At 59.4% G+C, this 19,784-nt stretch overlaps 1 protein-coding gene across 11 annotated transcripts in view; it reads right to left on the bottom strand.

The window, feature by feature from the left end:
• Nucleotides 1-19,784, bottom strand: part of HIVEP3 (HIVEP zinc finger 3) — a 494,489-nt gene that overhangs the window by 43,730 nt on the left and 430,975 nt on the right. For 7 of the 11 annotated variants that reach the window (XR_014808559.1, XR_014808560.1, XM_084965421.1 and 4 more), the window contains 2 exons: nt 6,788-12,378; nt 2,301-2,446 (listed from right to left, as the gene is read on the bottom strand). Coding sequence is in view for 8 of the 11 variants with exons in the window: in XM_084965421.1 (XP_084821547.1) it covers nt 2,301-2,446; nt 6,788-11,848 (5,207 nt within the window). In the remaining 3 variants the exon portion in view is untranslated. Of the gene's footprint in view, nt 1-2,300; nt 2,447-6,787; nt 12,382-19,784 lie in introns of those variants that run through there. The other 4 variants (XM_084965423.1, XM_084965424.1, XM_084965427.1 and 1 more) reach the window with 3 other exon arrangements.

Raw genomic sequence — 19,784 nt, 5'->3', positions numbered from 1 at the left:
TGCCTGAAAGATCTAGTTCATATTTTTGGGTGGGGGCACCCTTGGCATCTGGGGTGGACAAGGGGTTCTGCGGTTAGTTATAGAATGCTCACACCCCCAGCCTTGTCCATGAAGTGCCAACGGAATCCCGGGTCTGTGACAAGCCAAACTCTCACGTGCACACGTGCACACACTCCTGGGGGTGCTCTCAGCCCCGAGAGAACCAGGAAGGCCGGGGGTCACCAGAAGCGAGGATGGGAGGGGCAGCGGGGACCTGGACGGGACAGCAGGGCTGGAGGAGGAGAGGAGCCGAGACCGGCGGTGCTACCCAACCTGCTCCCCCATCAGGGCTTCCGTTCGATGCGGCACATAGAGAGCGCGGCCGATACTCTTCAGCCGACAGAAACGAGCGAGGACATTGGGGGGTGAAAAGAGTTGGAGCTCGCAGAGCAAAAGTGGTCCAGTGTCCATCTGTCAGAGCCGTGCGCCCGCACAGGGAACCGCACAGGATGCTCTGGCCATCCACGAAGTGTGTGCTCCTCCTCTCGCAGGCGGGAAGCAGAGCCAGAAAAGTGAGGGGACTGCCCACAGGGGACAGGGAAGCAGGAGAGCTGCTGCGGGGCAGGGGTGCCGGGCCTCGGAAGAGAGGGAGATTCTGGACAGAGCAGGTGGGGCTGAGTGGCGACCTGGATGGGACGACGGAGGTGGCGGGGGGTAGGGACCCCGGCCCAGGCTACAGGAAGCGGAAGAAGGGGACACAAGGGCGGCCTTCACCTTTCAGCCAAATGCAGACCATGTGGCAGGAACTCTGGCAGGCGGCTGCAGCTGTGAACTAACCAGGATGGGAGAGGCTCCCTTCTGGGGCTCAGGCTCCCCGGGGCGGGGCGGGGAGGACCAGGGCCGCAGGGAACCACCCCAGGGATCCACGTCTCCAGTCTGGGGGCCGTTGCCTCTCAGGGCAGAAGCAAACCCCGTCGTTTGCAGCAGTTAACCCTCAGCCGCCCCCTGCGGTCCCACAGACGGACCTCGAAGCTAGGAGGCAGAGAGCAAGTTGCTGTGACCCATGCACCCATCCTGGGACAAAGTCTGAGGGCGCCTTTGGAGGACCCGATGATGTGCAAGCACAGAGACACACGGGGGCGCTCTAACCAAGTAGCAGAAGAAGAAACCTGCCCATCCTCAGATGGAAAGAGGGTTAGAATATAGAAAAATCTCTGGTCTACCGTTTCTCAAAGGTTGCTGCAACTCTGGGCAGGATATTTGGCTCTGAGGGGAACATGCCTCTGCCACTCAGCATGTTTGCCGTTCCTGACCCCTCCCTGTGACTGTGCCTTGACCCCACCCCCCAGTTCTGAGAGCCCCTGCCAGTCAGTGCCACCAAAGGATGCCCACGGGTGGCCTTGGCAAGCTTCGCAGTGTCTGCTCTCCCCACCCCACGGAGGAATCCGGCACCTCCCACTTTGACCTTGTGAGTTAGGCACCTGCAGGAGCGGGAGGCTTGTAGGTCCCCGTGACATTCGGTGCGGCCGGGGCTCACGGGGTCGGCGCTCCCTGGGAGGCAGGCTGTCCCTCGGGACTGGGCGGGCCGAGGGTTGCACTGACCACACTGGAGACACAGACACGGGACCCTGAGACAGACACCACGGGACCTGCTTACAGACACCCAGGCCCCAGGGAGCACACACGTGGTCACACAGAACACAGCTCACACGGCACTTCCACAAAGCAGGTCTGAAGCCGGGCAGCCTGCCGGAGCCCAGACGGCCCCACCATGGTGAGTTCTGAGATGCCTCGACGGTTGGGTTTCCCAAGCCAAAGCACCAAAGGCCAAAAGCCAGGGTTTTCTTCTAAAGATGCACCAACCAATGAGTCCCGGACCCCGGCCAGTCAGAACAGAGACACGTGTAAACAGCTAGTGCACACAGTGTGCTGTCGGCCCTGCAAACAGCCCCCTCGGCAGAGCCCGAGCCCCTGGGGGACACCAGGCCTGCCGCGGCGGCTGCTCAGGCAGGACAGAGGTGACTTTTCGGGGATCCACTATCAACCGTGATGCGGGGTCTAGGAACCCAGCCAGCATCTGAAGAAAGAGAGGCTGGAAAAAGGCCCAGGAAGCTCCCGTGCCCTGCACACACCCAGTGCTCCCGCCCCCAACAAAGAGCATCACCTGGAGGCACGGCCAGAAGCCCAGGAGTCCTGTGGGCACCGCCCGGCTCCCTGAGACGCAGGGCGCCTCTGAACGCGGGCGGCGCCGCCCCCAGCCCTCGGGCGGGCGCGCTCCTACTCCAGGGGAGCAGACACTGCCAACCATGTGGGGTTCTTACCCTCCTTCGAAGATCTTGACCCTGGCCGGCTCCCCTCTCTTGGAGGCAGGAGCGTCCTCCTCGGGCTTCCCTCGGGCCTCCTCTTCCTGCTCCGCTCGAGCTGGCTCCTTCTGGCCTTCCGGAGAAACCAGCGAAGGGAGGTGAACCTGGGCCGCCGCCGGGAGGACAAGATCGAGGCTGGTTAACGAGGGGTCATGGAGGGATGCCGTCCAAGGCACCGCAGGCCCACGCTGCACCGTGGCTCCCTCCGTCCCCACCATCCCTGGTGACGAGGTGCTGCCTGGCCTGCTTTACAGAGGAAACGGATCCCCGGGGAGGTAAAGCCCCTAATTTCAGGTCTCGAGGTCCGTGGGTGTCGGAATGGGGCCGCTGGCCAGGTCCTGCTCAGGAGAGGACTGGTCCTTCCCCCGAGAGCTGCGTTTGCTCTTGTTTCCACACCCGTCTGGGGGCTTCTGGGGACAGGTCCTCACCGTGGCTGTTCTGTCACCTCAGCCTCTGAGAGGCTGCGTGAGGCGTGTGGTCACACACGTGGGCAGCCACTGGCCTGATCTGTATACAACCTCTTCATAGGTCGGAAAGCCAAGGGCGTGAAGCGCATGGCTGGGGGCGGAGCGCAGGTCTCCGGCCGAGGCCCCCACCAACAGCAGCCCCCAGAGCGGCACGCATGCATGCAGGCTGGGGGACCCACCGATGGGCATGCGCCTGGGGCAGGGGCGTGCAGCTCAGGGAGCCCTTCTTCCGGAGCTGCAGGCCTCAGCGGGGAGAGCTGGCCGGAGCGGAAGCTGCTCCCTAGATCCTCTGATGGAGGCAAGGGGCGCCCTTGAACAGGGAGCCACTGGGCTGGGCTGGGCTGGGGCCAGCAATGAGTCTCATCCTGCTTCACGCTGGTCAGCGGCACTGTTTCCAGCCGGCAGGAGCCCCTGCGTCATCTGGCGCTGGGACCATGTAAGGACCGCAGGCCCCACGCTGGCCAGCGTACCCGCCCCTCTAAGGATGGGCCGGCTGAACAGAAAGGCGGCTGGCGAGGAGTCTGGGAATCTGATTTCTGGCACCACACGGGCCAGCGCGTGCTGAGCCATTCTCGGGTGGCTTCTTTCACTCCTTCCCCAGCTGGGCCTCAGAGGCCGAGGGGATGAGACCACCTCGAAGCCCAGGGGCAAACGTCTACGACTCAGCGACTGCCAAACACTCTCCAGAACTGGGATGGGGAGTGGGAGCCAAAGGAGGGTAGGGGCCGCTGCTCTGCAGAAGGCAGCCGACTTGATGCCACGGAAACCTGTGGCTTCCCAGAGCCTGCTGTTTTCACTTCCATCTCAGCCTGCCATCTGGCCATCCACGGAGTGACCAGGGGGCCTCCTCCAGGCTGATGAAGGCCTCGTCTCACAGCCAGTGTGAGGTCTAAGCCAAGCAAGAGGAAGCTGGCTGCGGGGGCAGGAGCCACTCCATCAGGAAACATTGCTACAGCTGAGCAGGGGACCAGGGATCCACGTTAGCTTTTGAGGATAATAACGTGAATAGCCAGCGATCATGATTATCGAGGACCAGTGTGTCAAAAGCACCGTTCTGAACACACTTTGCATATTTTAATTACTTGAATTATCTCTATAGTCCTCTGAGCTAAGTGTTATCTCTAGTCTATGAGGAAACCTAGGTACAGAGAGGTTAGTAACTTGCCCAAGGTCACACAGCTAAAAAGAGAGGTGGTGGAACTCAAATTTGGGCAACTGGGCATCAGAGTCCTTGTTCTTAACGTCCTTGTGATAATGCGTGCAGTCGGCAGCATGATCCCCAAGGCGAAAAAAGGAAGGAGAAGCCCCCCGAGAATGGAATGTGGCTGCGAAGTGAACTCCTGTATAACCTTGGGTTTCTCTAGGGCTTCACCATGGAACAAAATACATGTGACCAAACTCAAACCTGACTGGGTGGCCTAGGTCTGCACGAAGCTGGTTAGGAAGGGTTTTTAAATGCTGACACAGCCCAAGGGGCCTTTTCAGGGCTACTAACAAAGAATGGAAGCTATGGGATGAGAAATGTCAGCTCAGCGGAAGAGAGAACTATCTTAAAGCCCTGTCCAAAGATGGCTTGGCTTGTGCTGAGAGGTGGTGAGCTCCCCCACTGCTGGAGATATGCAAGCAGAGACCAGAGGCGTAACTGCAGAAAGAGCGTAACTGTGGGAAGGCATCAAGCAGCGGGCCGGGCAGTTACACGAACCCATCAGACGGGTGCGTCTCTGGTAGGAAACACGCCAGTGAATCAAATGGCAAATTCCAGGAAAAGTTGATTCAGTTCAGCTCATTTCAGGAAAGCACCATTTTAAACAAACAATTGCTAAACTCAATTTAAGCTAAATTGACTCTTCCTTTTTCTTTTTTTTAGGGCCGCACCCATGGCACATGGAGGTTCCCAGGCTAGGGGTTGAATCGGAGCTGCAGCCGCCGGCCTACACCATAGACACAGCAACACAGGATCCAAGCCTCATCTGCAACCTGCACCACAGCTCACGGCAACGCCAGATCGTTAACCCACTGAACAAGGGCAGGGATCGAACCCGCAACCTCATGGTTCCTAGTCGGATTCGCTAACCACTGCGCCACGACGGGAACTCCACTCTTCCTCTTTCTTAAACAGCCTTTTTAGTGTTTAGTTATTCAAAGAGAGAGGCATTCCGGATCATCCAAGCAGACGTGGAGTGAGATCTAGTTCCGAATGCAGGCCATTCACGGTATGTGGGGCCTTGTGCGAGTTACCAACTTCTTGGTGCTTTGGTCTCTTTATCCATAAAATGGCGACACAGTACCCTGCCAAGGTGGCTGTGAGGCTAAAAGTAACCCTGAGCACAGTACTTGGCACATAGTAGGTGCCCAAGAAATTCTAGCTACGAATATAATTATAGCAGCATCTTGGGAGCAGCCGCGGCCAGTAAGAGACACCGGAGAGAAAACCAATCACGATGCTTACGGCAAAAGGGGTATCTCAGAGCTCCTCCGTGGCTCGCTGGGGTTGGCGGCCTCTTGGGAGGCCAGGATGCAGGTTCGATCCCCAACCCGACACGGTGAGTTAAGGATCCAGTGTTGCCTCAGCTGGGAGTAGGTCGCAACTGTGGCTCAGATCTGATCCCTGGCCTGGGAACCCCGTATGCCTCGGGGTGGCCAAAAAAGAAAAAAAAGAAGTGGAAATCTCCTGTAAGGATATCTGTAGACTGACAAAGATATTTAGAGGATAAACTTGGCAAACAGTTTGATGAAGAATATCCAGCTGAGCGAAGGACAAATTCAATGTACAACATTCACTCAATAAAAGAGGAGGATATAAATATAGGAGAAGTTATAGAACTCAGTTTTATTCATTTATCTATAACTGGAATTTAGGGGATTTATTTGGCCAAAGGATCTGAAGACACACGAGTGGACATGTTTAAATTTCCAGTCATTTTTGAGATGCTCCTTCCTCGAATCATTGAAAGAAGGAAAACAGACTCCAGGGTCCGACAGGTCTGGGTTCAGACTCTGGATCTGCCAGATATTTGCCGTGGGACCTCAGCCTCTCCCACCCTGACTCCTCTACAGCATGGAGATGGCACCGCTACCTCGGAGACGGAGATGGCACTGGATGCGAGGGCCCGGAACACTGCCTGGCACCGGGAGGCTGCTCCACCATAAGACTCCTGTTATTCCACAGATGCCAGGTCAGCACAACCCATGGGGGCCTGAATCCTCAGGCCGGTCTGGTTGGTATGGGAGATATCACTGGTCTGAAGCAGGCTTGGGATATTATCAAATTTCAAACTCCCTGAACTCGCAGAGACCAGTCCATTGGATGCCTTCGGAGGCAGCCTCAAGTCAGAGGCCATGGAGGAGGACACGCAAGCCCTCACTCGGGCCTCTGTGTTATCACAGAGCACAGAGGCGTCAAGCTGTGGCACTGCCGCCTCCTGGTAAAGAGGGGTACTGCAGCCAAGCTCTATTTGCTGGCCTACACACAGAGCAGGAAGAAGGAGGAACGTTTCAGGAGTCATGTGTACCAAATTCTAGACTCTCCGAAAACGAGAAGATTTCAAGTGGCTCCAGAGAACAGAAATAGTAGATGTGGGGAATGAGAAAAGTAAGACTAACTGGAAAAGAGAGAAATACATGTTGGAGTGGCATAAAATTCTACACCTGCCTCAGGCACTCCCATCAGCAAACTTTTCCAGTTCAGTTTTTTGGCTGAGACTGAGTCTTAGATTTCACAATTGAAGGTAATGGGAAAGTGGGTCACTTTAAAGCTCACTTTTCTGAAGTGTATTTAGTCCAATAACACGAGGGACACTGACAAAGACACCCACTAAATACGTGTTTTTGGTAAGGTGACCAGTCACGGCTGACGGAGAGGAAATCTGCCCCCTCGGAGGGCTCTCATGATGCCAACGAAAGGCTAGGAGAATGCGGCTTTAAAAGCTCAGCAGAGCACTTTACCATCAGTGAGAAGGAAAACAAGGCTGCACTCACCTCTGTCATGCGGGGCTTGCGGGAGCTGGATGGCACAAGCCTTCCCGTCTCAGGATGCGGAGCTGTGGCCATAGTGTATGTCTCTTTGCTCACCTTCTGCTTAGACCTCAGGAGGGACAAAGCAGCTTTAGTGGAAACCCCCGGAAGGTTGGGGTTGTACAAACTTATGCACCAACCAGCGTAAACAGAGGACCTCCTATCTGCATGCTGGATGTGATTTGGCTTAATGTAGTTTAAATAGCACCAACTGACATTAGTGGTCGTGTGGAGGCTGGGGAACTGCAGTACCTTCTTGGAGTCCGTACCTTCTTGCGACGTGGCTGGTCGGGGGGACGTTTCGGACGGGGGCAGCGAGCTGGGAGGTGCCAGTGGAGGGAGGTCAGGGTGCTCCTTGGAATCTTCTTTCTTCACACGCAGTGGGAGCAACCCTCTTCGGTGAGGTTTGCCAGGCGGCTGGGCATATTCCTTCGAAGCCTCTGGGCCCGGGGCTGTCACACAGGGCAACGAGGGCTGAGGAAGGGGAGGCGTTTCCTTGGGGTCGGATGGGTCCGAGGACCGGCTGGACAGCGTTTCTAGCTCCCTCCTGCTCTGGCCCTGGCTGCCCAAGTGGGACGTCTCTGGTCGCTTGCTGTCCTCGGTGGTGGTGGGCACCGCACTGCATGGTTTCACCAGCTCGAGTTTTTCATCGGCCTTGCCAGCCTCCTCTTCCTTCACTCTTTTTTGCTGCTGGGTTTCCATGGTAAGTTCGAGGCTGCCAGCTGGTGAGAGGACGCGTTTGCTTCCCCCCACGGTGGAGGAGCTCCCCTCCGGGCTCAAGACACTCTCTGAGGACGGGGTCGTGCCTTTTCGTTCAGGAAGCATCACAGGCACTCTCAGGTAGGGCGTGGGGAAACCTCCGCTCTGCTCGTCACTTACCGCGGCTGGCCTGGGTCCGACCTCATACACACCCGCCCCCCCCACAGATGTCCCTTTGGAGGAGGGCTCCTCAAACTTGGGAAGGGCCACCGTTGCCGAGCTGCCCTGGGACTGGGTGACCAGGATCTGGGAGAGAGTGGTGTACATGGCGCTCCCGTAGGACGGCATGTTGGTCTGGATACGCACGGGCACAACCAGAGACACCACGGTGTCTGGACAGGCGGGCAGGGCCAGCGGAGGGGCCGACGTGGGCGCTGAGCCGCTGGACGGGGGCGCCGCAGAGGGCAGCTGGATGTCACTGCTGAAGCCGGTGCTGGAGGGGAGGCCAGGGGCTCCTGGCGCCAGAGGGGCCGGGCTGGTTTTGATCTGCGGCCCGCGGCTCTCCACGTCGCCAGGGAGCTGGAGGGCGAACTGGGACTGCAGCGGCAGGAGAAACCCAGAAGAAAGTGCTGAGGAGGCAGGGTAAGGCGTGGGAAGAAACAAAGGGGGCTGCCGGAAGGGGATGCTGGCCGGGTGAGGCATGAGCTGGGGGAGGTGGAGCTGGCCTGGGTGCAGAACGGCAGGTTGGAGAGGCAGGGGGGGGGGCTGAAATAAGGAGGGAGGAAGCGGGGGCACGGGGTAGGGTGTGGAGAGCAGGTTGGACATGGCCTGGGTGGCGAAGAACTCCGAAGACGGCCCCGGCTCCTGCTGTAAGAGGTGCTGGAAGGAGAAGAGGCAGACGGGCGGGGGCAGGTACGGTTTCTCCTGCAGGGGGAGCTGAGCAACGGGGTGCGGGAACCCCTGCAGCGCTTCCGGGTAGGGCGGCGTGGCCCCCAGCGCGGGTCTGTCTTGCGCCTGGCTCTTGCCTCCGGGGTGCCCGCTGTGCGACGTGACTGCAGAGGAGGTCGGGGGTGGTGCGCCTTTGGCCGAAGCTTTACTGGACGAGGGCTTGGGCTCCTCACTCTCCTGTCTTCCCGTGGGGGTGGCCTCCGGCTCGGGTTCGGGAGGTCGGCTCAGAGAGGCCTGTCTCACCAGAAAGCATTTCCTTCTCTCTGGGGGCGCCGTCGAGGCCGCCGGGGCAGCGGGGGCCGCTGGAGCCGCAGGGGCCGGCGCGGGAGGGCCTGTCAAGGACAAGCTGCCGTAGTCGAAGGACTTGCTGCGCGGCTCGGGCGTGTGGGCGGCGTGGGAAGCATCGGGACTCTGCTCGGAGGCTGACCTCCGCATCTCTCGGGCGTGCGGGTGGTGGCTGGGGACGGTCAGCATGTGGGTGCCCAAGGGTTTGGCGCGCGCGTCGGACGAGGGCCCGGCGGCCTCGGCTTTGGCGTGGTCCTCCCTCTCGAAGGAGGCCGAGCGGCTGGACCCGCTCAGAGAGACGCCGCTCTCCTGGCTCGGGCTGCGCGACAGAGGCACGGAGGACTCGAAGCTGGACTCCCCCGACGACTGGGCCATCTCTGCCAGGCGCAGTCTCTTCTTCTTGGGTGGCAGCTTCTCGGCTGGGAGCTGGGCGAGCGTCTGGCTGCGCTGGGGCCACTGGAACTCCTCTGTCTTCTCGGGCTCCTTCGGGGGCGGCTCGGGCTCCGTGTCTGGCCGGTCGGGCTCCTCGGTCACCAGGATCTCGGGGACCTGAATGTTGGACTGGCGGACCAACCTGGGCTGCAGGGCGTGAGCCGAGCGCGCGTGGGGGGCTGGCGGGGGCGATGGGAACGGGGCCGCAGACTTGTCCTCCCCTTCCAGGCCGCCGGGCTGCTCCAGAGAGTCGGACTTCTCGAAGGAGCTGGTGTGCTGGATGACGGAAATTTCTTTGGACGTGGCTCTCCTCTCCTTCCCCGACTCTGAACCGGACCCTGGCTTGGGAGGCCTGGGCTGGAGGCCCGCAGACCCCTCCAGGGAGGGCGCTGCCTTCCTCGGCTCTGCTGGTGACGTGGTGGCCCCCAGGGGAAGGCTCCCGGGGCTGCCGAACGGACTCCTGGTGGACTCGAAGGCGGGCGGCTCCTCCTCGTCCCCGAGGCTCTTCTCCTTCCTCCTCTTCCTCAGCGGAGTGAGCTCCAGGGTGGCCCCCAGCTTGTAATGCATCATCTGGGGCCAGGGCTCGGGCTCGGCGGGGCTCTTCTCAGCCTCGGGAGCCGCGTGAGCACCTGCGCAGGCGGGCTTGGCCATCTGAAGCTCGGAGCAGTAGTACTTCTTGTGGGCTTCGTAGTTGTCCCTCTTCTTGTACCGAGCACCACAGATGTTACATTCATAGGCCACCCCTTTGGTTTTCGAGCCCTTCTTGCTCTTTTTGGTGACGTCGCTGTCCCGGGGTTCCGGCTCCTCGGCGGGTCTGGGGGCTGCCTCTCTGCCGCTGGGCCCCGCCTCCTCGGAGCCGCCCTCCCCGCCCAAAGGGAGTTCGATGGCCGGCTGGCGCTTGAGCATCCGGGGGTGGGAGGTAAACAGTTGACGGCTGCGGCTCAGGGCTTCCGAGTCGGCGACGTGGTCGTCGAAGGAGTAGCTGCCTCGGAAGGTGTGGTGGGGGGTGCTGAGCGTGCAGGTGGCAGAAGGCATTGAGTGGCTTCTCAGCAGAGGCACAGGGGGGGTGGTGCTGGGCGGGTGCTGGAGGCTCAGCAGCGACGGTTCGGGCTTCGCTTTCTCGCCGTGCGGCGCCAGGGGCTCCCGGTAGAGGCTGGATTTGGGCGACTCCATGCTGCTCCGCCGGGACAGCGAGCTCCTCCTGGGCTTCACGCTGTCTATCTCGCTGGTGTCCACCACGGCCTCGTTGATGGTGATGAGCTTGGTGATGTGCTCGATGACCTGCGTCCTGGGCACGGACAGGGGCACCAGGCTGGGCTTGTCTTCGGTGGACAGAGGCAGGAGGGGCTGGGTGGCGGGGGCCGTGAGCACGGCCGTGCGCTGCCCGATGCGCCCGCACTTGCCGAAAATGATCTCGGCGTAGGACCGGGCATTGGCGTTGGGGGGGCTGGCCTGCTGCTCGGCGCTCTCGGAGCGCGAGAAGTAGCCCGATTCGGTGCTGCCTTTGCTGCCCGGGCTCAGGAACGCCTGCTCGTCGACCACCTTCTTCCTCTCACTCAGGCGGAGCGCCAGCTTCTGCTTTATCGTGTGGGTGTCCTCGGCTTTGTGGCTCAGGGGGTGTTCGGAGGAGGGTTCCGCGAAGGGAGCGGGGTCCTCGAGCGACGGGGCTGAGCTGGACTGGGACAGGGAACAGCGCTCGTGGCCGGAACCCTGGCTGCCGGAGCTGTACAGGCCGCTGGACAGGAGCGGGTGCTTGGGCCTCGGGGAGAGCTCCGCGGGGTGAGCGGACGTGGTGCCCGTCTCCTCCTCCGAGTCCGTGCTTTCTCCCTCGGTGGGCTCCTCGAACTCTTCGCCAGGGATCCGCTCCATCTCCAGCCCGGGGGGGTACAGCTCGCCGCCCATGCCCGAGGCCAGGCCGGCTTTGATGCGGTGGGCGTGGGACTTCCTGTGCTTGTAGAGGTTGCTCTTGGTCTTGAAGGAGAAGCCGCAGGGGCCGCAGGGGTAGGGCCTCTCGCCCGTGTGCGAGCGGATGTGTTTCTGGAGCACGCTGGGCTTGGCGCAGGGGCGGCTGCAGTACTGGCATATGTACTTGCCCGGCTTCGGGGGCTTCCTCTCCTTCTTGGGTGCCTCTTCTGCGGGCTTCAAGGAGACCTGGGAGGGACGGGGCACGAAGACTTTGGGGACGCCAGGCAGGTCCTCGGGGGGGATGATGCAAGCGCGGGAGGGGAGATGCTGGCCCTGAGGACGGAGCCCGGGGGTCACGAAGGCGCCTGAGGGGCCGGGTCTCAGGGGGTCAACCAGCTGCCACGAGGACCCCTCGAGGAGGTGCTCGGGCTTGCCGGGCGACATGAATGCTGGTGTCAGCGGGTGCTGCGGAAGCTGCGAGACGTGGACAGAGGCTTCGACGGAGGCCCTCTTGGGGGGCTTCTGGGGCTGGCCTGTTTTCTCCTGAGAGCCTTCCCTAAGAATGGACGAGGGGCCCGGGAAGGGCTGCGGGGCGAGGAGCTCTTGGAGGGGGCCCTCTTGGGCGGCAGCCGTGCTGCTGCCTGGGTACGGGGCGCTGGGCGAGACACTGGTCTGAACGGCCTCTCCTTTGGTCAGCCGCTTCCGGGGGCTTCCCTCGGCTTTCTTGGTGCCCTTGACACTTTGATCAGGATCCATGACCTCCACAGGACCTCAGATGCTATTCCGGGAGGGTCAGGGCGGGCTGCGTTCACGAACAATCCAGGCGTCCCGGGGAGGCGTCTGGCTTGGGCCACATGGGTCAAGCGCTGCGGAAGCCAAACCCAAGACGTTTGGGGGGAGTTTTTTGCAAGTGTCACTGGCTGCAAGTGGACTCAGAGCAGGTCATCAGGGCCCAGACCACGCGCACGGGTGAGGCATGGCCCTCTACGTGGCGGACAGCTAACGCGCCGGCACTTTCTGCCTGAACGTGTGTCGTGGAAGCGTCATGCAGGATGTCAGCGCTGCCATCATATCGTTTCAGTTGGCAGTGGCGAGTGGCCCCCCACAAGCCCCCCGTGTGCTAGGCGAACGGCTGACGGCGGGACACGGCCGTGCGCATGGCCCAGGCATCCCTGGTCCCCGCACGGGAGAGGCCACGCTGGAGGCCGAGGGCAGCTCCGGCCCGCCTCTTCTCCCCTCGCGTCCCGAGCTGGAGATGAACGGCCTCGGAGGGAAGTCAGGCTCTTCTGCTTGATGAGAACACACACACACACACACACAGAAATACACACAAACAGAAGAGAAGAGCGTTAACCGCAACCCATCCATCGCCTGGGCAGCTCCGGCTCTTAAGGTCCAGGGGACTTTAAGGGTTAACCATGGAGACTCCGCTCGAACCCACAGCCCCTGGCTCCACGCCTTGGAGCACGGGCGGGCACCTCCCTCGCCTGCATTTCCAGGGGTGCTGGTGACTGCAGCCCACTGTGGTTCTGAGGACTGTGGCTGTTGCGGCGTGAAGGACAGGGGGCAGGGCAGGCTCTGGGAACCTCGGGGCACTTCGGGGCGGGAAGCCTGGGCTCCGGCTCTGCCCAGAGTGACTCCGCGTGGGTGCCGGCTCCCTAAGCCTCGGGTGCCTCATCTATAAAAGGGGATAACAGCAGTTCCTGCCGCAGCGGCATCTCAGGCTGCAGTGGCGTCCGTCATGAAAATGGGCGTGCACGCCGCCGGGTAGAGGCCTGCTGGCTGGTGCAAAAGCTGGAGCAGGCGGCGGGTTATTCAGAGGTGAGCTTTCTAAGGGGGGAAACTGTTCTCGGGTTAGCATCTCCCTCTCTCTCTGGCCCTGGGTGCCGAAGGCATCCACGGAGGGCATCATTCAAGGCTTTTATTCCCTTGCTCGCCCGCCCCCCCAAAGCCATGTTTCCTGGAGAAGCTAAACCCTCAGCCTGCGGAAGTTCAAAGTCCAAGCCAGCTGTGACCGTGGGATTCACCAAGCAAGAGCCGGAGGGTCATGGTGGCAGGTTCCTCCAGCTCTGCAGCCTTCCTTGTCCAGTCGGCGCCCCAGGGGTGCCCTGGAAATGGCTCAGAATGCAGGTCCTTGCCAAGGTGAGGGGAAAAACTGGTCAGGGCAGAGCCCCAGGGGTGTGCCTCCTGCCAAGGCTTGCAGAAAATTGGGCAGCCTCCGCTTCCTGGGCTCCAAGGGCCTTGCAGGGCTCTTCTCCCCGGAGCACGGTCAGAGTTCCAGAGCTGGAAGCCACGGTGAACTCCGTCTCACCAGCCACCTCACTTTCCAGGGGACAAAACGCAGGCGCACGGAGGTGGCCTGCTAAAGTCCTGCGTCCCTGAGAGGGGAGGGCCAGCACTTGAACTCAGGCCCCTGCAGCCAGAGTTCACTCCTCACCCGCCTCCGGGGGAGGATCTAGGGATGACTGGTGTCTCTGAGGCCTTCTTCCCTCTCCTGCAAGTGCCCTCTGCCCCTGGCATCCTGATCTAGGCTCCTTTCACACCCTCGCCCTGATCTTCCTTGGGTGTTTGCGGGCGGAGTCTTGGAAAGTTTCCTCTTCCCAGCTTCCTAGAGCGCTTAACACGCCTGAAAGACCCTCAGAATTGCCTATCAAACAGCGAGACTTCAGACATAGTGACATGCCGTGGAAGGGCAGGCGGTTCAAAAATTCGCTAAAGATGACATTCTATAAATGCATTCCTTTTCTGTTGTCTTTCTATTTTGGTTCGATAAAGAAACCAGTGTTGCTATACCAAGATGTTACAAATGGCTGAGCAAGAAAGACACACTATAAATAAATATAAGAGAGCTAACAACCCAACAAAGGAAAATGTAACTAAGGCAGGCGGTCAGGATTGGTGGGATGGAAAGGGCGGTACAACTATCTCAAGGGCTTACACTGCTTCTGCAGCTCAGCTATACACTTACATCGGAGTTTCCTGGCAGCCAAGGAGAAAAGGGATATATGGTCCACGGTAGAGTCTTTATAGCCAGAGACAAAGAAACATATAAGTTCCTTGCAGGAAGCGAAGGATTGCCTGAAAAGGAATTTTCTGTGTGGTACTTCAGACGGGGACAGTGAATGATGCCTGAGGTCACCTGTGTCTTCAAAATGACATCCTGGCAGCAAATGCATGGATTGCTTTTTGTCAATGCAAGGTCGCAGCTCAGCAAAGGCTATTCTTTGAGCAGTCAAAGGCCTCCTTTGACTCAGGCGGAGAGCCTCCTCTCAAGGCAGGATGAATGCAGGGAAGGCAGGACATCTCATTTATTCATATTACTGTCAGTGGGGTGGCCATCGGCCGCGTAAGATCTCACCCAAACTGGGGCACTCTGGGGAGTGAAAGAGGCACTGCTAATAATTACAGAGGAGCAAGAGGCATCAATCAGGGCCATCCCAGGCAAACTGGGACAAATGGTTATGATCGATCCGTGTTTACCCTGTGACCCAAAGCAGGCACAGGTGCTGTCTCCGGGGATCTGATACAAACCTTTCATCTTTGCTCTGAGGACTGAAAGGAGACGAGGGCCTCCCATGGGTGCCTAGACATTGGGGTCTGGCCTCACCCTCCCCGGACGGATGAGGAAGCTGATGTGAATTGCCCGAAAAACTGCACAGCGATGGTGGGGGGCCACCCTGTGCCTCCACTGCCCCCTCCTGCGCCCACGAGGGCTTGTCCCCACACCAGTGAATAAGCACCCTCTGTGGCCTCTGTGGCCCAAGGGGCGCTGCCGTCTGTGTTCTTGGGGCAGTGGCTCAGCTCCAGGGGACGTTAGCGGGCATCCAGAGGCTGGTTAAACCTCAAGGAGGCCTTTCAGTTTCCATCCTCACCTCGCTGGGGCTGCCGGATGGGAGAAAAGGGGAGCCAGCGGCGGTGGGGGCGTCCATCCAAGCTAAGGCAGGCGTCGGCGCTGCATCACGGAAAAGGCAGCTGGCGTCTGCAGCACAGACGCAGCCCAGGGCTCCGGGCTGGCCTGGGACTCCCTGCAGGGGTGGGGGAGGCCCTTGGGTGCTACGTCTGGATAGGAAAGGGTTGACTTTATCACGTACTATGTCTATGGACCCTTCCACGCAAGGATCTCAAAGCGCCCCCCAAATACTAGCTGTTAGTGAGCTTGGCTTCTTCCGATGGATGGATGGGCCCCTGCTGCATGACAGGGTCTGGGTGAGGGTCAGCTGGCCGAGGAGGACCCTACACTCCCTTCACCAGGCCACAGGGTCTCCCAGGGCACGTGGGAAGGGCCCAGTGGCTGCGGTTTGGAGCAATTCCCGGGGGAGTGGATGAGGGAGACAGTCAGGTGACTGTTATGTCATCAGGTAACTCACTGGGCTGGCACCACCTGTCTGGGCTCAGCCTCGGGCCTGCACCTGTGCGCTGGGCCTGGTGCTCTTCCGGAGAAGGGCCCCCTGCCTGCACCCTCTGGGGCAGGTGCAGCAGGAGGCATCGGCACCACTGACCATCCAGACTCTGGAGTCAGTGAGGCCTGGGAGCCAAAAGGCTCACATTTCGTCCCGCAGAGAGGGCCCCTGAGCTGCGACAGGCACTAGCCCCAGCCACACTGGTCCTCGGAGTCCTGGGCCCGTGCTCTCTGCTGCCCCCTTCATGTCGCTGCAGGTCTGAGGTTCTTAAGACAAGGGCCGGGGGAGAGGCAGCCGGGACTGGCGCAGACCTGTTGCCCCAGGTCTGCGAATCTACAACAAACTTACGAGAACCAAGAACCCCAGCCTTGAGCTGGGTCACAATTCACCCTGGCATCAACGCTCTTTAACTCTCCAACTCCCTTCGAAGGACCGTTTCCAAGCCCTGTGACCAAGTGACACAAAGAAAACGGCTCTTTTCTACTTCTGTGCCTCGGAGCGGATGTGTGAGATTTTAATGGAAACCTGACATGGCAGAGAAAAGCGCTGCCTCTGCAGAGAACTGGCGAGGACGCCGATAAACGTCACCAGTGACATGAGGTCCCAGGCAGTGGGTTTTCCTGCCAAGGCCCAAGAGCTGGGCCAACAGAGGCCTGAGCCTCAGGCCAGAGGCAGGACGGCCATCCTCTGCGGATGGCGGCAGAATGGGGTCCATCTCGCCTGCCGCCAAGGCCACAGCCCTCAGAGCTCTGGCTTAGAAACATAGCCTAGAACTATGTGGAGAACTCGAGTTTCCAGAGCCAGGTGGCTGACATACGATGCGGCTCCCACTTCTGGAAGCTTCCATGGGTCTAGCTATTAGGACAGCCCAACAAGGAGAGAGCAGGGGGCTAGGCCTAGAGCCATGAAAGCCTTGGGGGCGTAGGAAGAGAGGGAGGAGCCAACAGGCAAGGAAACCTGAAGCTCTGAAACCAAACTGGAAACCACTTCCACATCCAAGGTCAGGGTTTATCCAGAGTCAAGGTCATGGCTGTAGCTCAGAGTGGGCTCCCCAGGGTGCTCTTCCAAAGGGCAGGTGGGAGGCTGGCTCTGCAGGTGGCCAATTCCACCAGTCCTGGCAGCTTGAGTCTGTGTGGCTCTAGACCAGGGAGCTTGGGTCACAGCCAAATGAGATGAGACTGAGGCAATTCAGAGACAGGGGCCCGATGTCCAGGGGGCTGTTAGGTCAAGCTGCCCCAGACGCGTGGCTCTTGCCTATAATTTAGACACATACTCGCATGCATGCACCCCGGTCTGCCAACATCTGGTCAAAATTTTATTGGCCATAAATAATAAAACATATTGATCTTAAAAACAGCAGGAAAGCAAGCCTTCCTCTTACTTTCAAAGGCTGAAACCCAGCGCCGAAGGCCAGAGGCCAGACAGGAGGCAAGCAGGAAGTGCTCTCACGTAAGGACCCAACACAAAACCAGTATTCCTTGCCAGGATCTTTGTGTGTGATACTGCAGGTGTGTGTCCAAGACGGGGCGGAATTCTTTCCCTGCAAAGAGGAGTAAAGGCGGTTGGGGGCTCAGCTGGTGGCAGGAGAGGCTGGATGTGAAGACGTGGGCCTGGAGGCCAGTGGGAGAAGTTGTCAGAGACCCGCAGAGAAAGTGTGGACAGGCCAAGGGTGGGCCCTGCCTGGGAATGAGGGATGCAGCAGAAACCGAAAATGTCTCCTACTAGCCAGTCCCCTGTCTTTCTTTCCTTCTTTTTTTTTTGTCTTTTTAGGGCCTCACCCGCAGCATATGGAGGTTCCCAGGCCAGAGGTCGAATCAGAGCTGCAGCTGCCAGCCTGCCCCACAGCCACAGCCATGCCAGATCGGAGCCGCATCTGCGACCTACACCGCAGCTCACGGCAATGCCGGATCCTTAACCCACTGAGCGAGGGCAGGGATCCAACCTGCGTCCTCATGGACACCAGTCGGATTTGTTTCTTCTGAGCCCCAGTGGGAACTCCCAATCCCCTTTCCATTAGTAACTGAAGCCCCGGGCATCAGCGAGGTCTGCGGTCACCCAACTAACCTGTGTTAACCAGCCTCCTTTGCACCTAGTTATGGCCAACAGGTATGGCTCTCAGGTCATGGCCAGAAGGAAAGGTGCCTACCCTCCCTGTCCCCATTTTCGCAGGAGGGAATGTGGAGGAAGGGGTGGCGATGAGCCAGCTCTGACCACATGGACGGGAGCCTGGCCCCAAGGGGCAGTGTGAGGCAAGGCCACCTGAAACCATCTATCTTGTCTTAATTTTTTTTTTTTTTTTTAAGGGCTGCACCCTCAGCATATGGAGGTTCCCAGGCTAGCGGTCCAATTGGAACTGTAGCCACCAGCCTACGCCAGAGCCACAGCAATGCAGGGTCCGAGCCGTATCTGCAACCTACACCATAGCTCATGGCCACTCGAGATCCTTAACCCACTGGGTGAGGCCAGGGATCAAACCTACAATCTCATGGTTCCTACTTGGACTCACTTCCATTGGGCCACGACGGGAACTCCTGTCTCTTGTCTTAAGCCACAGCGACTTGGTCTCGTTTGGAGCAGCTGAACAAACATACTAACGCAGGGGGTTGCAATGCAAGACTGGTCCTGGGAAGGCTGACAAGAGCTTGACAGAGCCCACACCTGCGACGCTAGGACACAGGGAGAGGGAGCCACACAGACTGAGCGCCAGACCTAAAGGACCCGATGGGCTCCTGCTGTGGGGCACGTGTTTGCCCAGGAAGCCCAGAAACGCGACTCCAAAGGCAGCCTCAATACTCAGCTTGTGTTTGGATCCTGGCTTCTCCACCTCCCAGCCGGAGACCTTGGGACCATCTCTAAGCCTGCCTCCCCCCCATAAAGCGGGAACATAAAGTGCCACGTGTGGTTTAAATGGGGTTACTTCATACATGACACGTAGGGTGGCCCCTCCCGCCACGCAGTAAACAGTCCGGAAGGAAGAGCCGCTGCTCCTGAGCAAAGACCTTCTGTCTGAGGCTCTGCCGCCGGCCTGTGCGAAGACGGCCCGGGCGCCGAACCTCGCTCTGCTGCTTTGAGGCCACGGACTGTCGAGGGCATGAAATTAAATGCGGAAAGGACGGGCCGACCTCGGGCTACGTGCTCCGCTTTACTGCGCTTTGCACGTCGTGTGTTTTTCACAACGTGAAGGTGGGTGGCAACTCTGTGCGGAGCAAGTCCGTCGGGGCCATTTTCCCAAGAGCCTCTGCTCCCTTCCCGTCGCTGCGTCACATTTTGGTAATTCGTGCCATGTTTCAGGCTTTGTCATTAGCGTTACCCTTGTTAGGGTGCTCTGTGATCCGGGACCTTGGAGGTCCCCGTGGCAATCATCCCGCAGCCCCCCGAACCACGCCCACACGAGACGGCGGCCTACCAGATACGCGCCGTGTGTGTCGGCTGTGACGCCCCGACAGGGCGTTCCCCCACTCCCTCCCTCTCCTCGGGCCTTCCTATTCCCTGAGACACAATACCATTGAAATCAGGCCAATTAACAACCCTACGTGGCCTCTACGTGTTCAAGCGACAGGAATAGTTATATGTGTCTCACCTTCGATCAAAAGGCAAAAATGATCAAGCTTAAAGAGGAAGGCATGATGAAAGCTGAGAAAGGCCAAAAGCTAGCCTTAATCCTTTTTGCTGTGGAGGGTCTTCTCTCAGTGGTGGTGACTGCTCACTCATTAGGGAGGGGTGGCTTCTGAAGCACGGGGTGGCCAAGACAGCTATTAAAATAAGACAACAAGGAAGCCTGCCCCATTAAGTGACGGCTCCGTTCACTAACGACTTCTCTGCAACATGTAATACGGTTTGCTAGCAACTGACCTTCGACAGAATCTCTCTCAAAATTGGAGTCAGTTCTCTCAAACTCTGCTGCTCTATCAGTTAGTTTTCTTGATTCAATGATCTTTACAACATCTTCACCAAGAGTCGGTTCCATCTCAAGAAACGACTTTCTTTTCTCATCCCAAGGGGCAGACGGATCCAGGCTGCAGATTGGATGGTGAGCAGGGCATCCGACAAGACTTGGGGCAGAGCACCTGGGCTCCCCCCAACCCTCCCGTGCCTGGTCTGCCTCCCAGGCCCCTCCCCACCTTTCTCTGGGTCTGGAAGTTTCCTCCAGCCCAGGCACAGGAGGAGGCCTGGAGGCACTCTGCCTGCCAAAGGGCCCCGTCACCTGTCGCAGGAAGCCCCTAACGCAGCTCTGCTGTGTGACCCTCAGCAAGGCGTTTCCCTCTCTGGGCCTCAGTTCTCCCTCGAGTAAC

The sequence above is a fragment of the Sus scrofa genome, chromosome 6, assembly GCF_054392235.1.
Source record: "Sus scrofa isolate SSC_HxYL_T2T_F1_AM1 chromosome 6, Sscrofa_HxYL_maternal_Yorkshire_Landrace_v2.0, whole genome shotgun sequence".
NCBI lineage: Eukaryota > Metazoa > Chordata > Mammalia > Artiodactyla > Suidae > Sus > Sus scrofa.
This window is presented reverse-complemented; position numbering and strand designations above follow the sequence as displayed.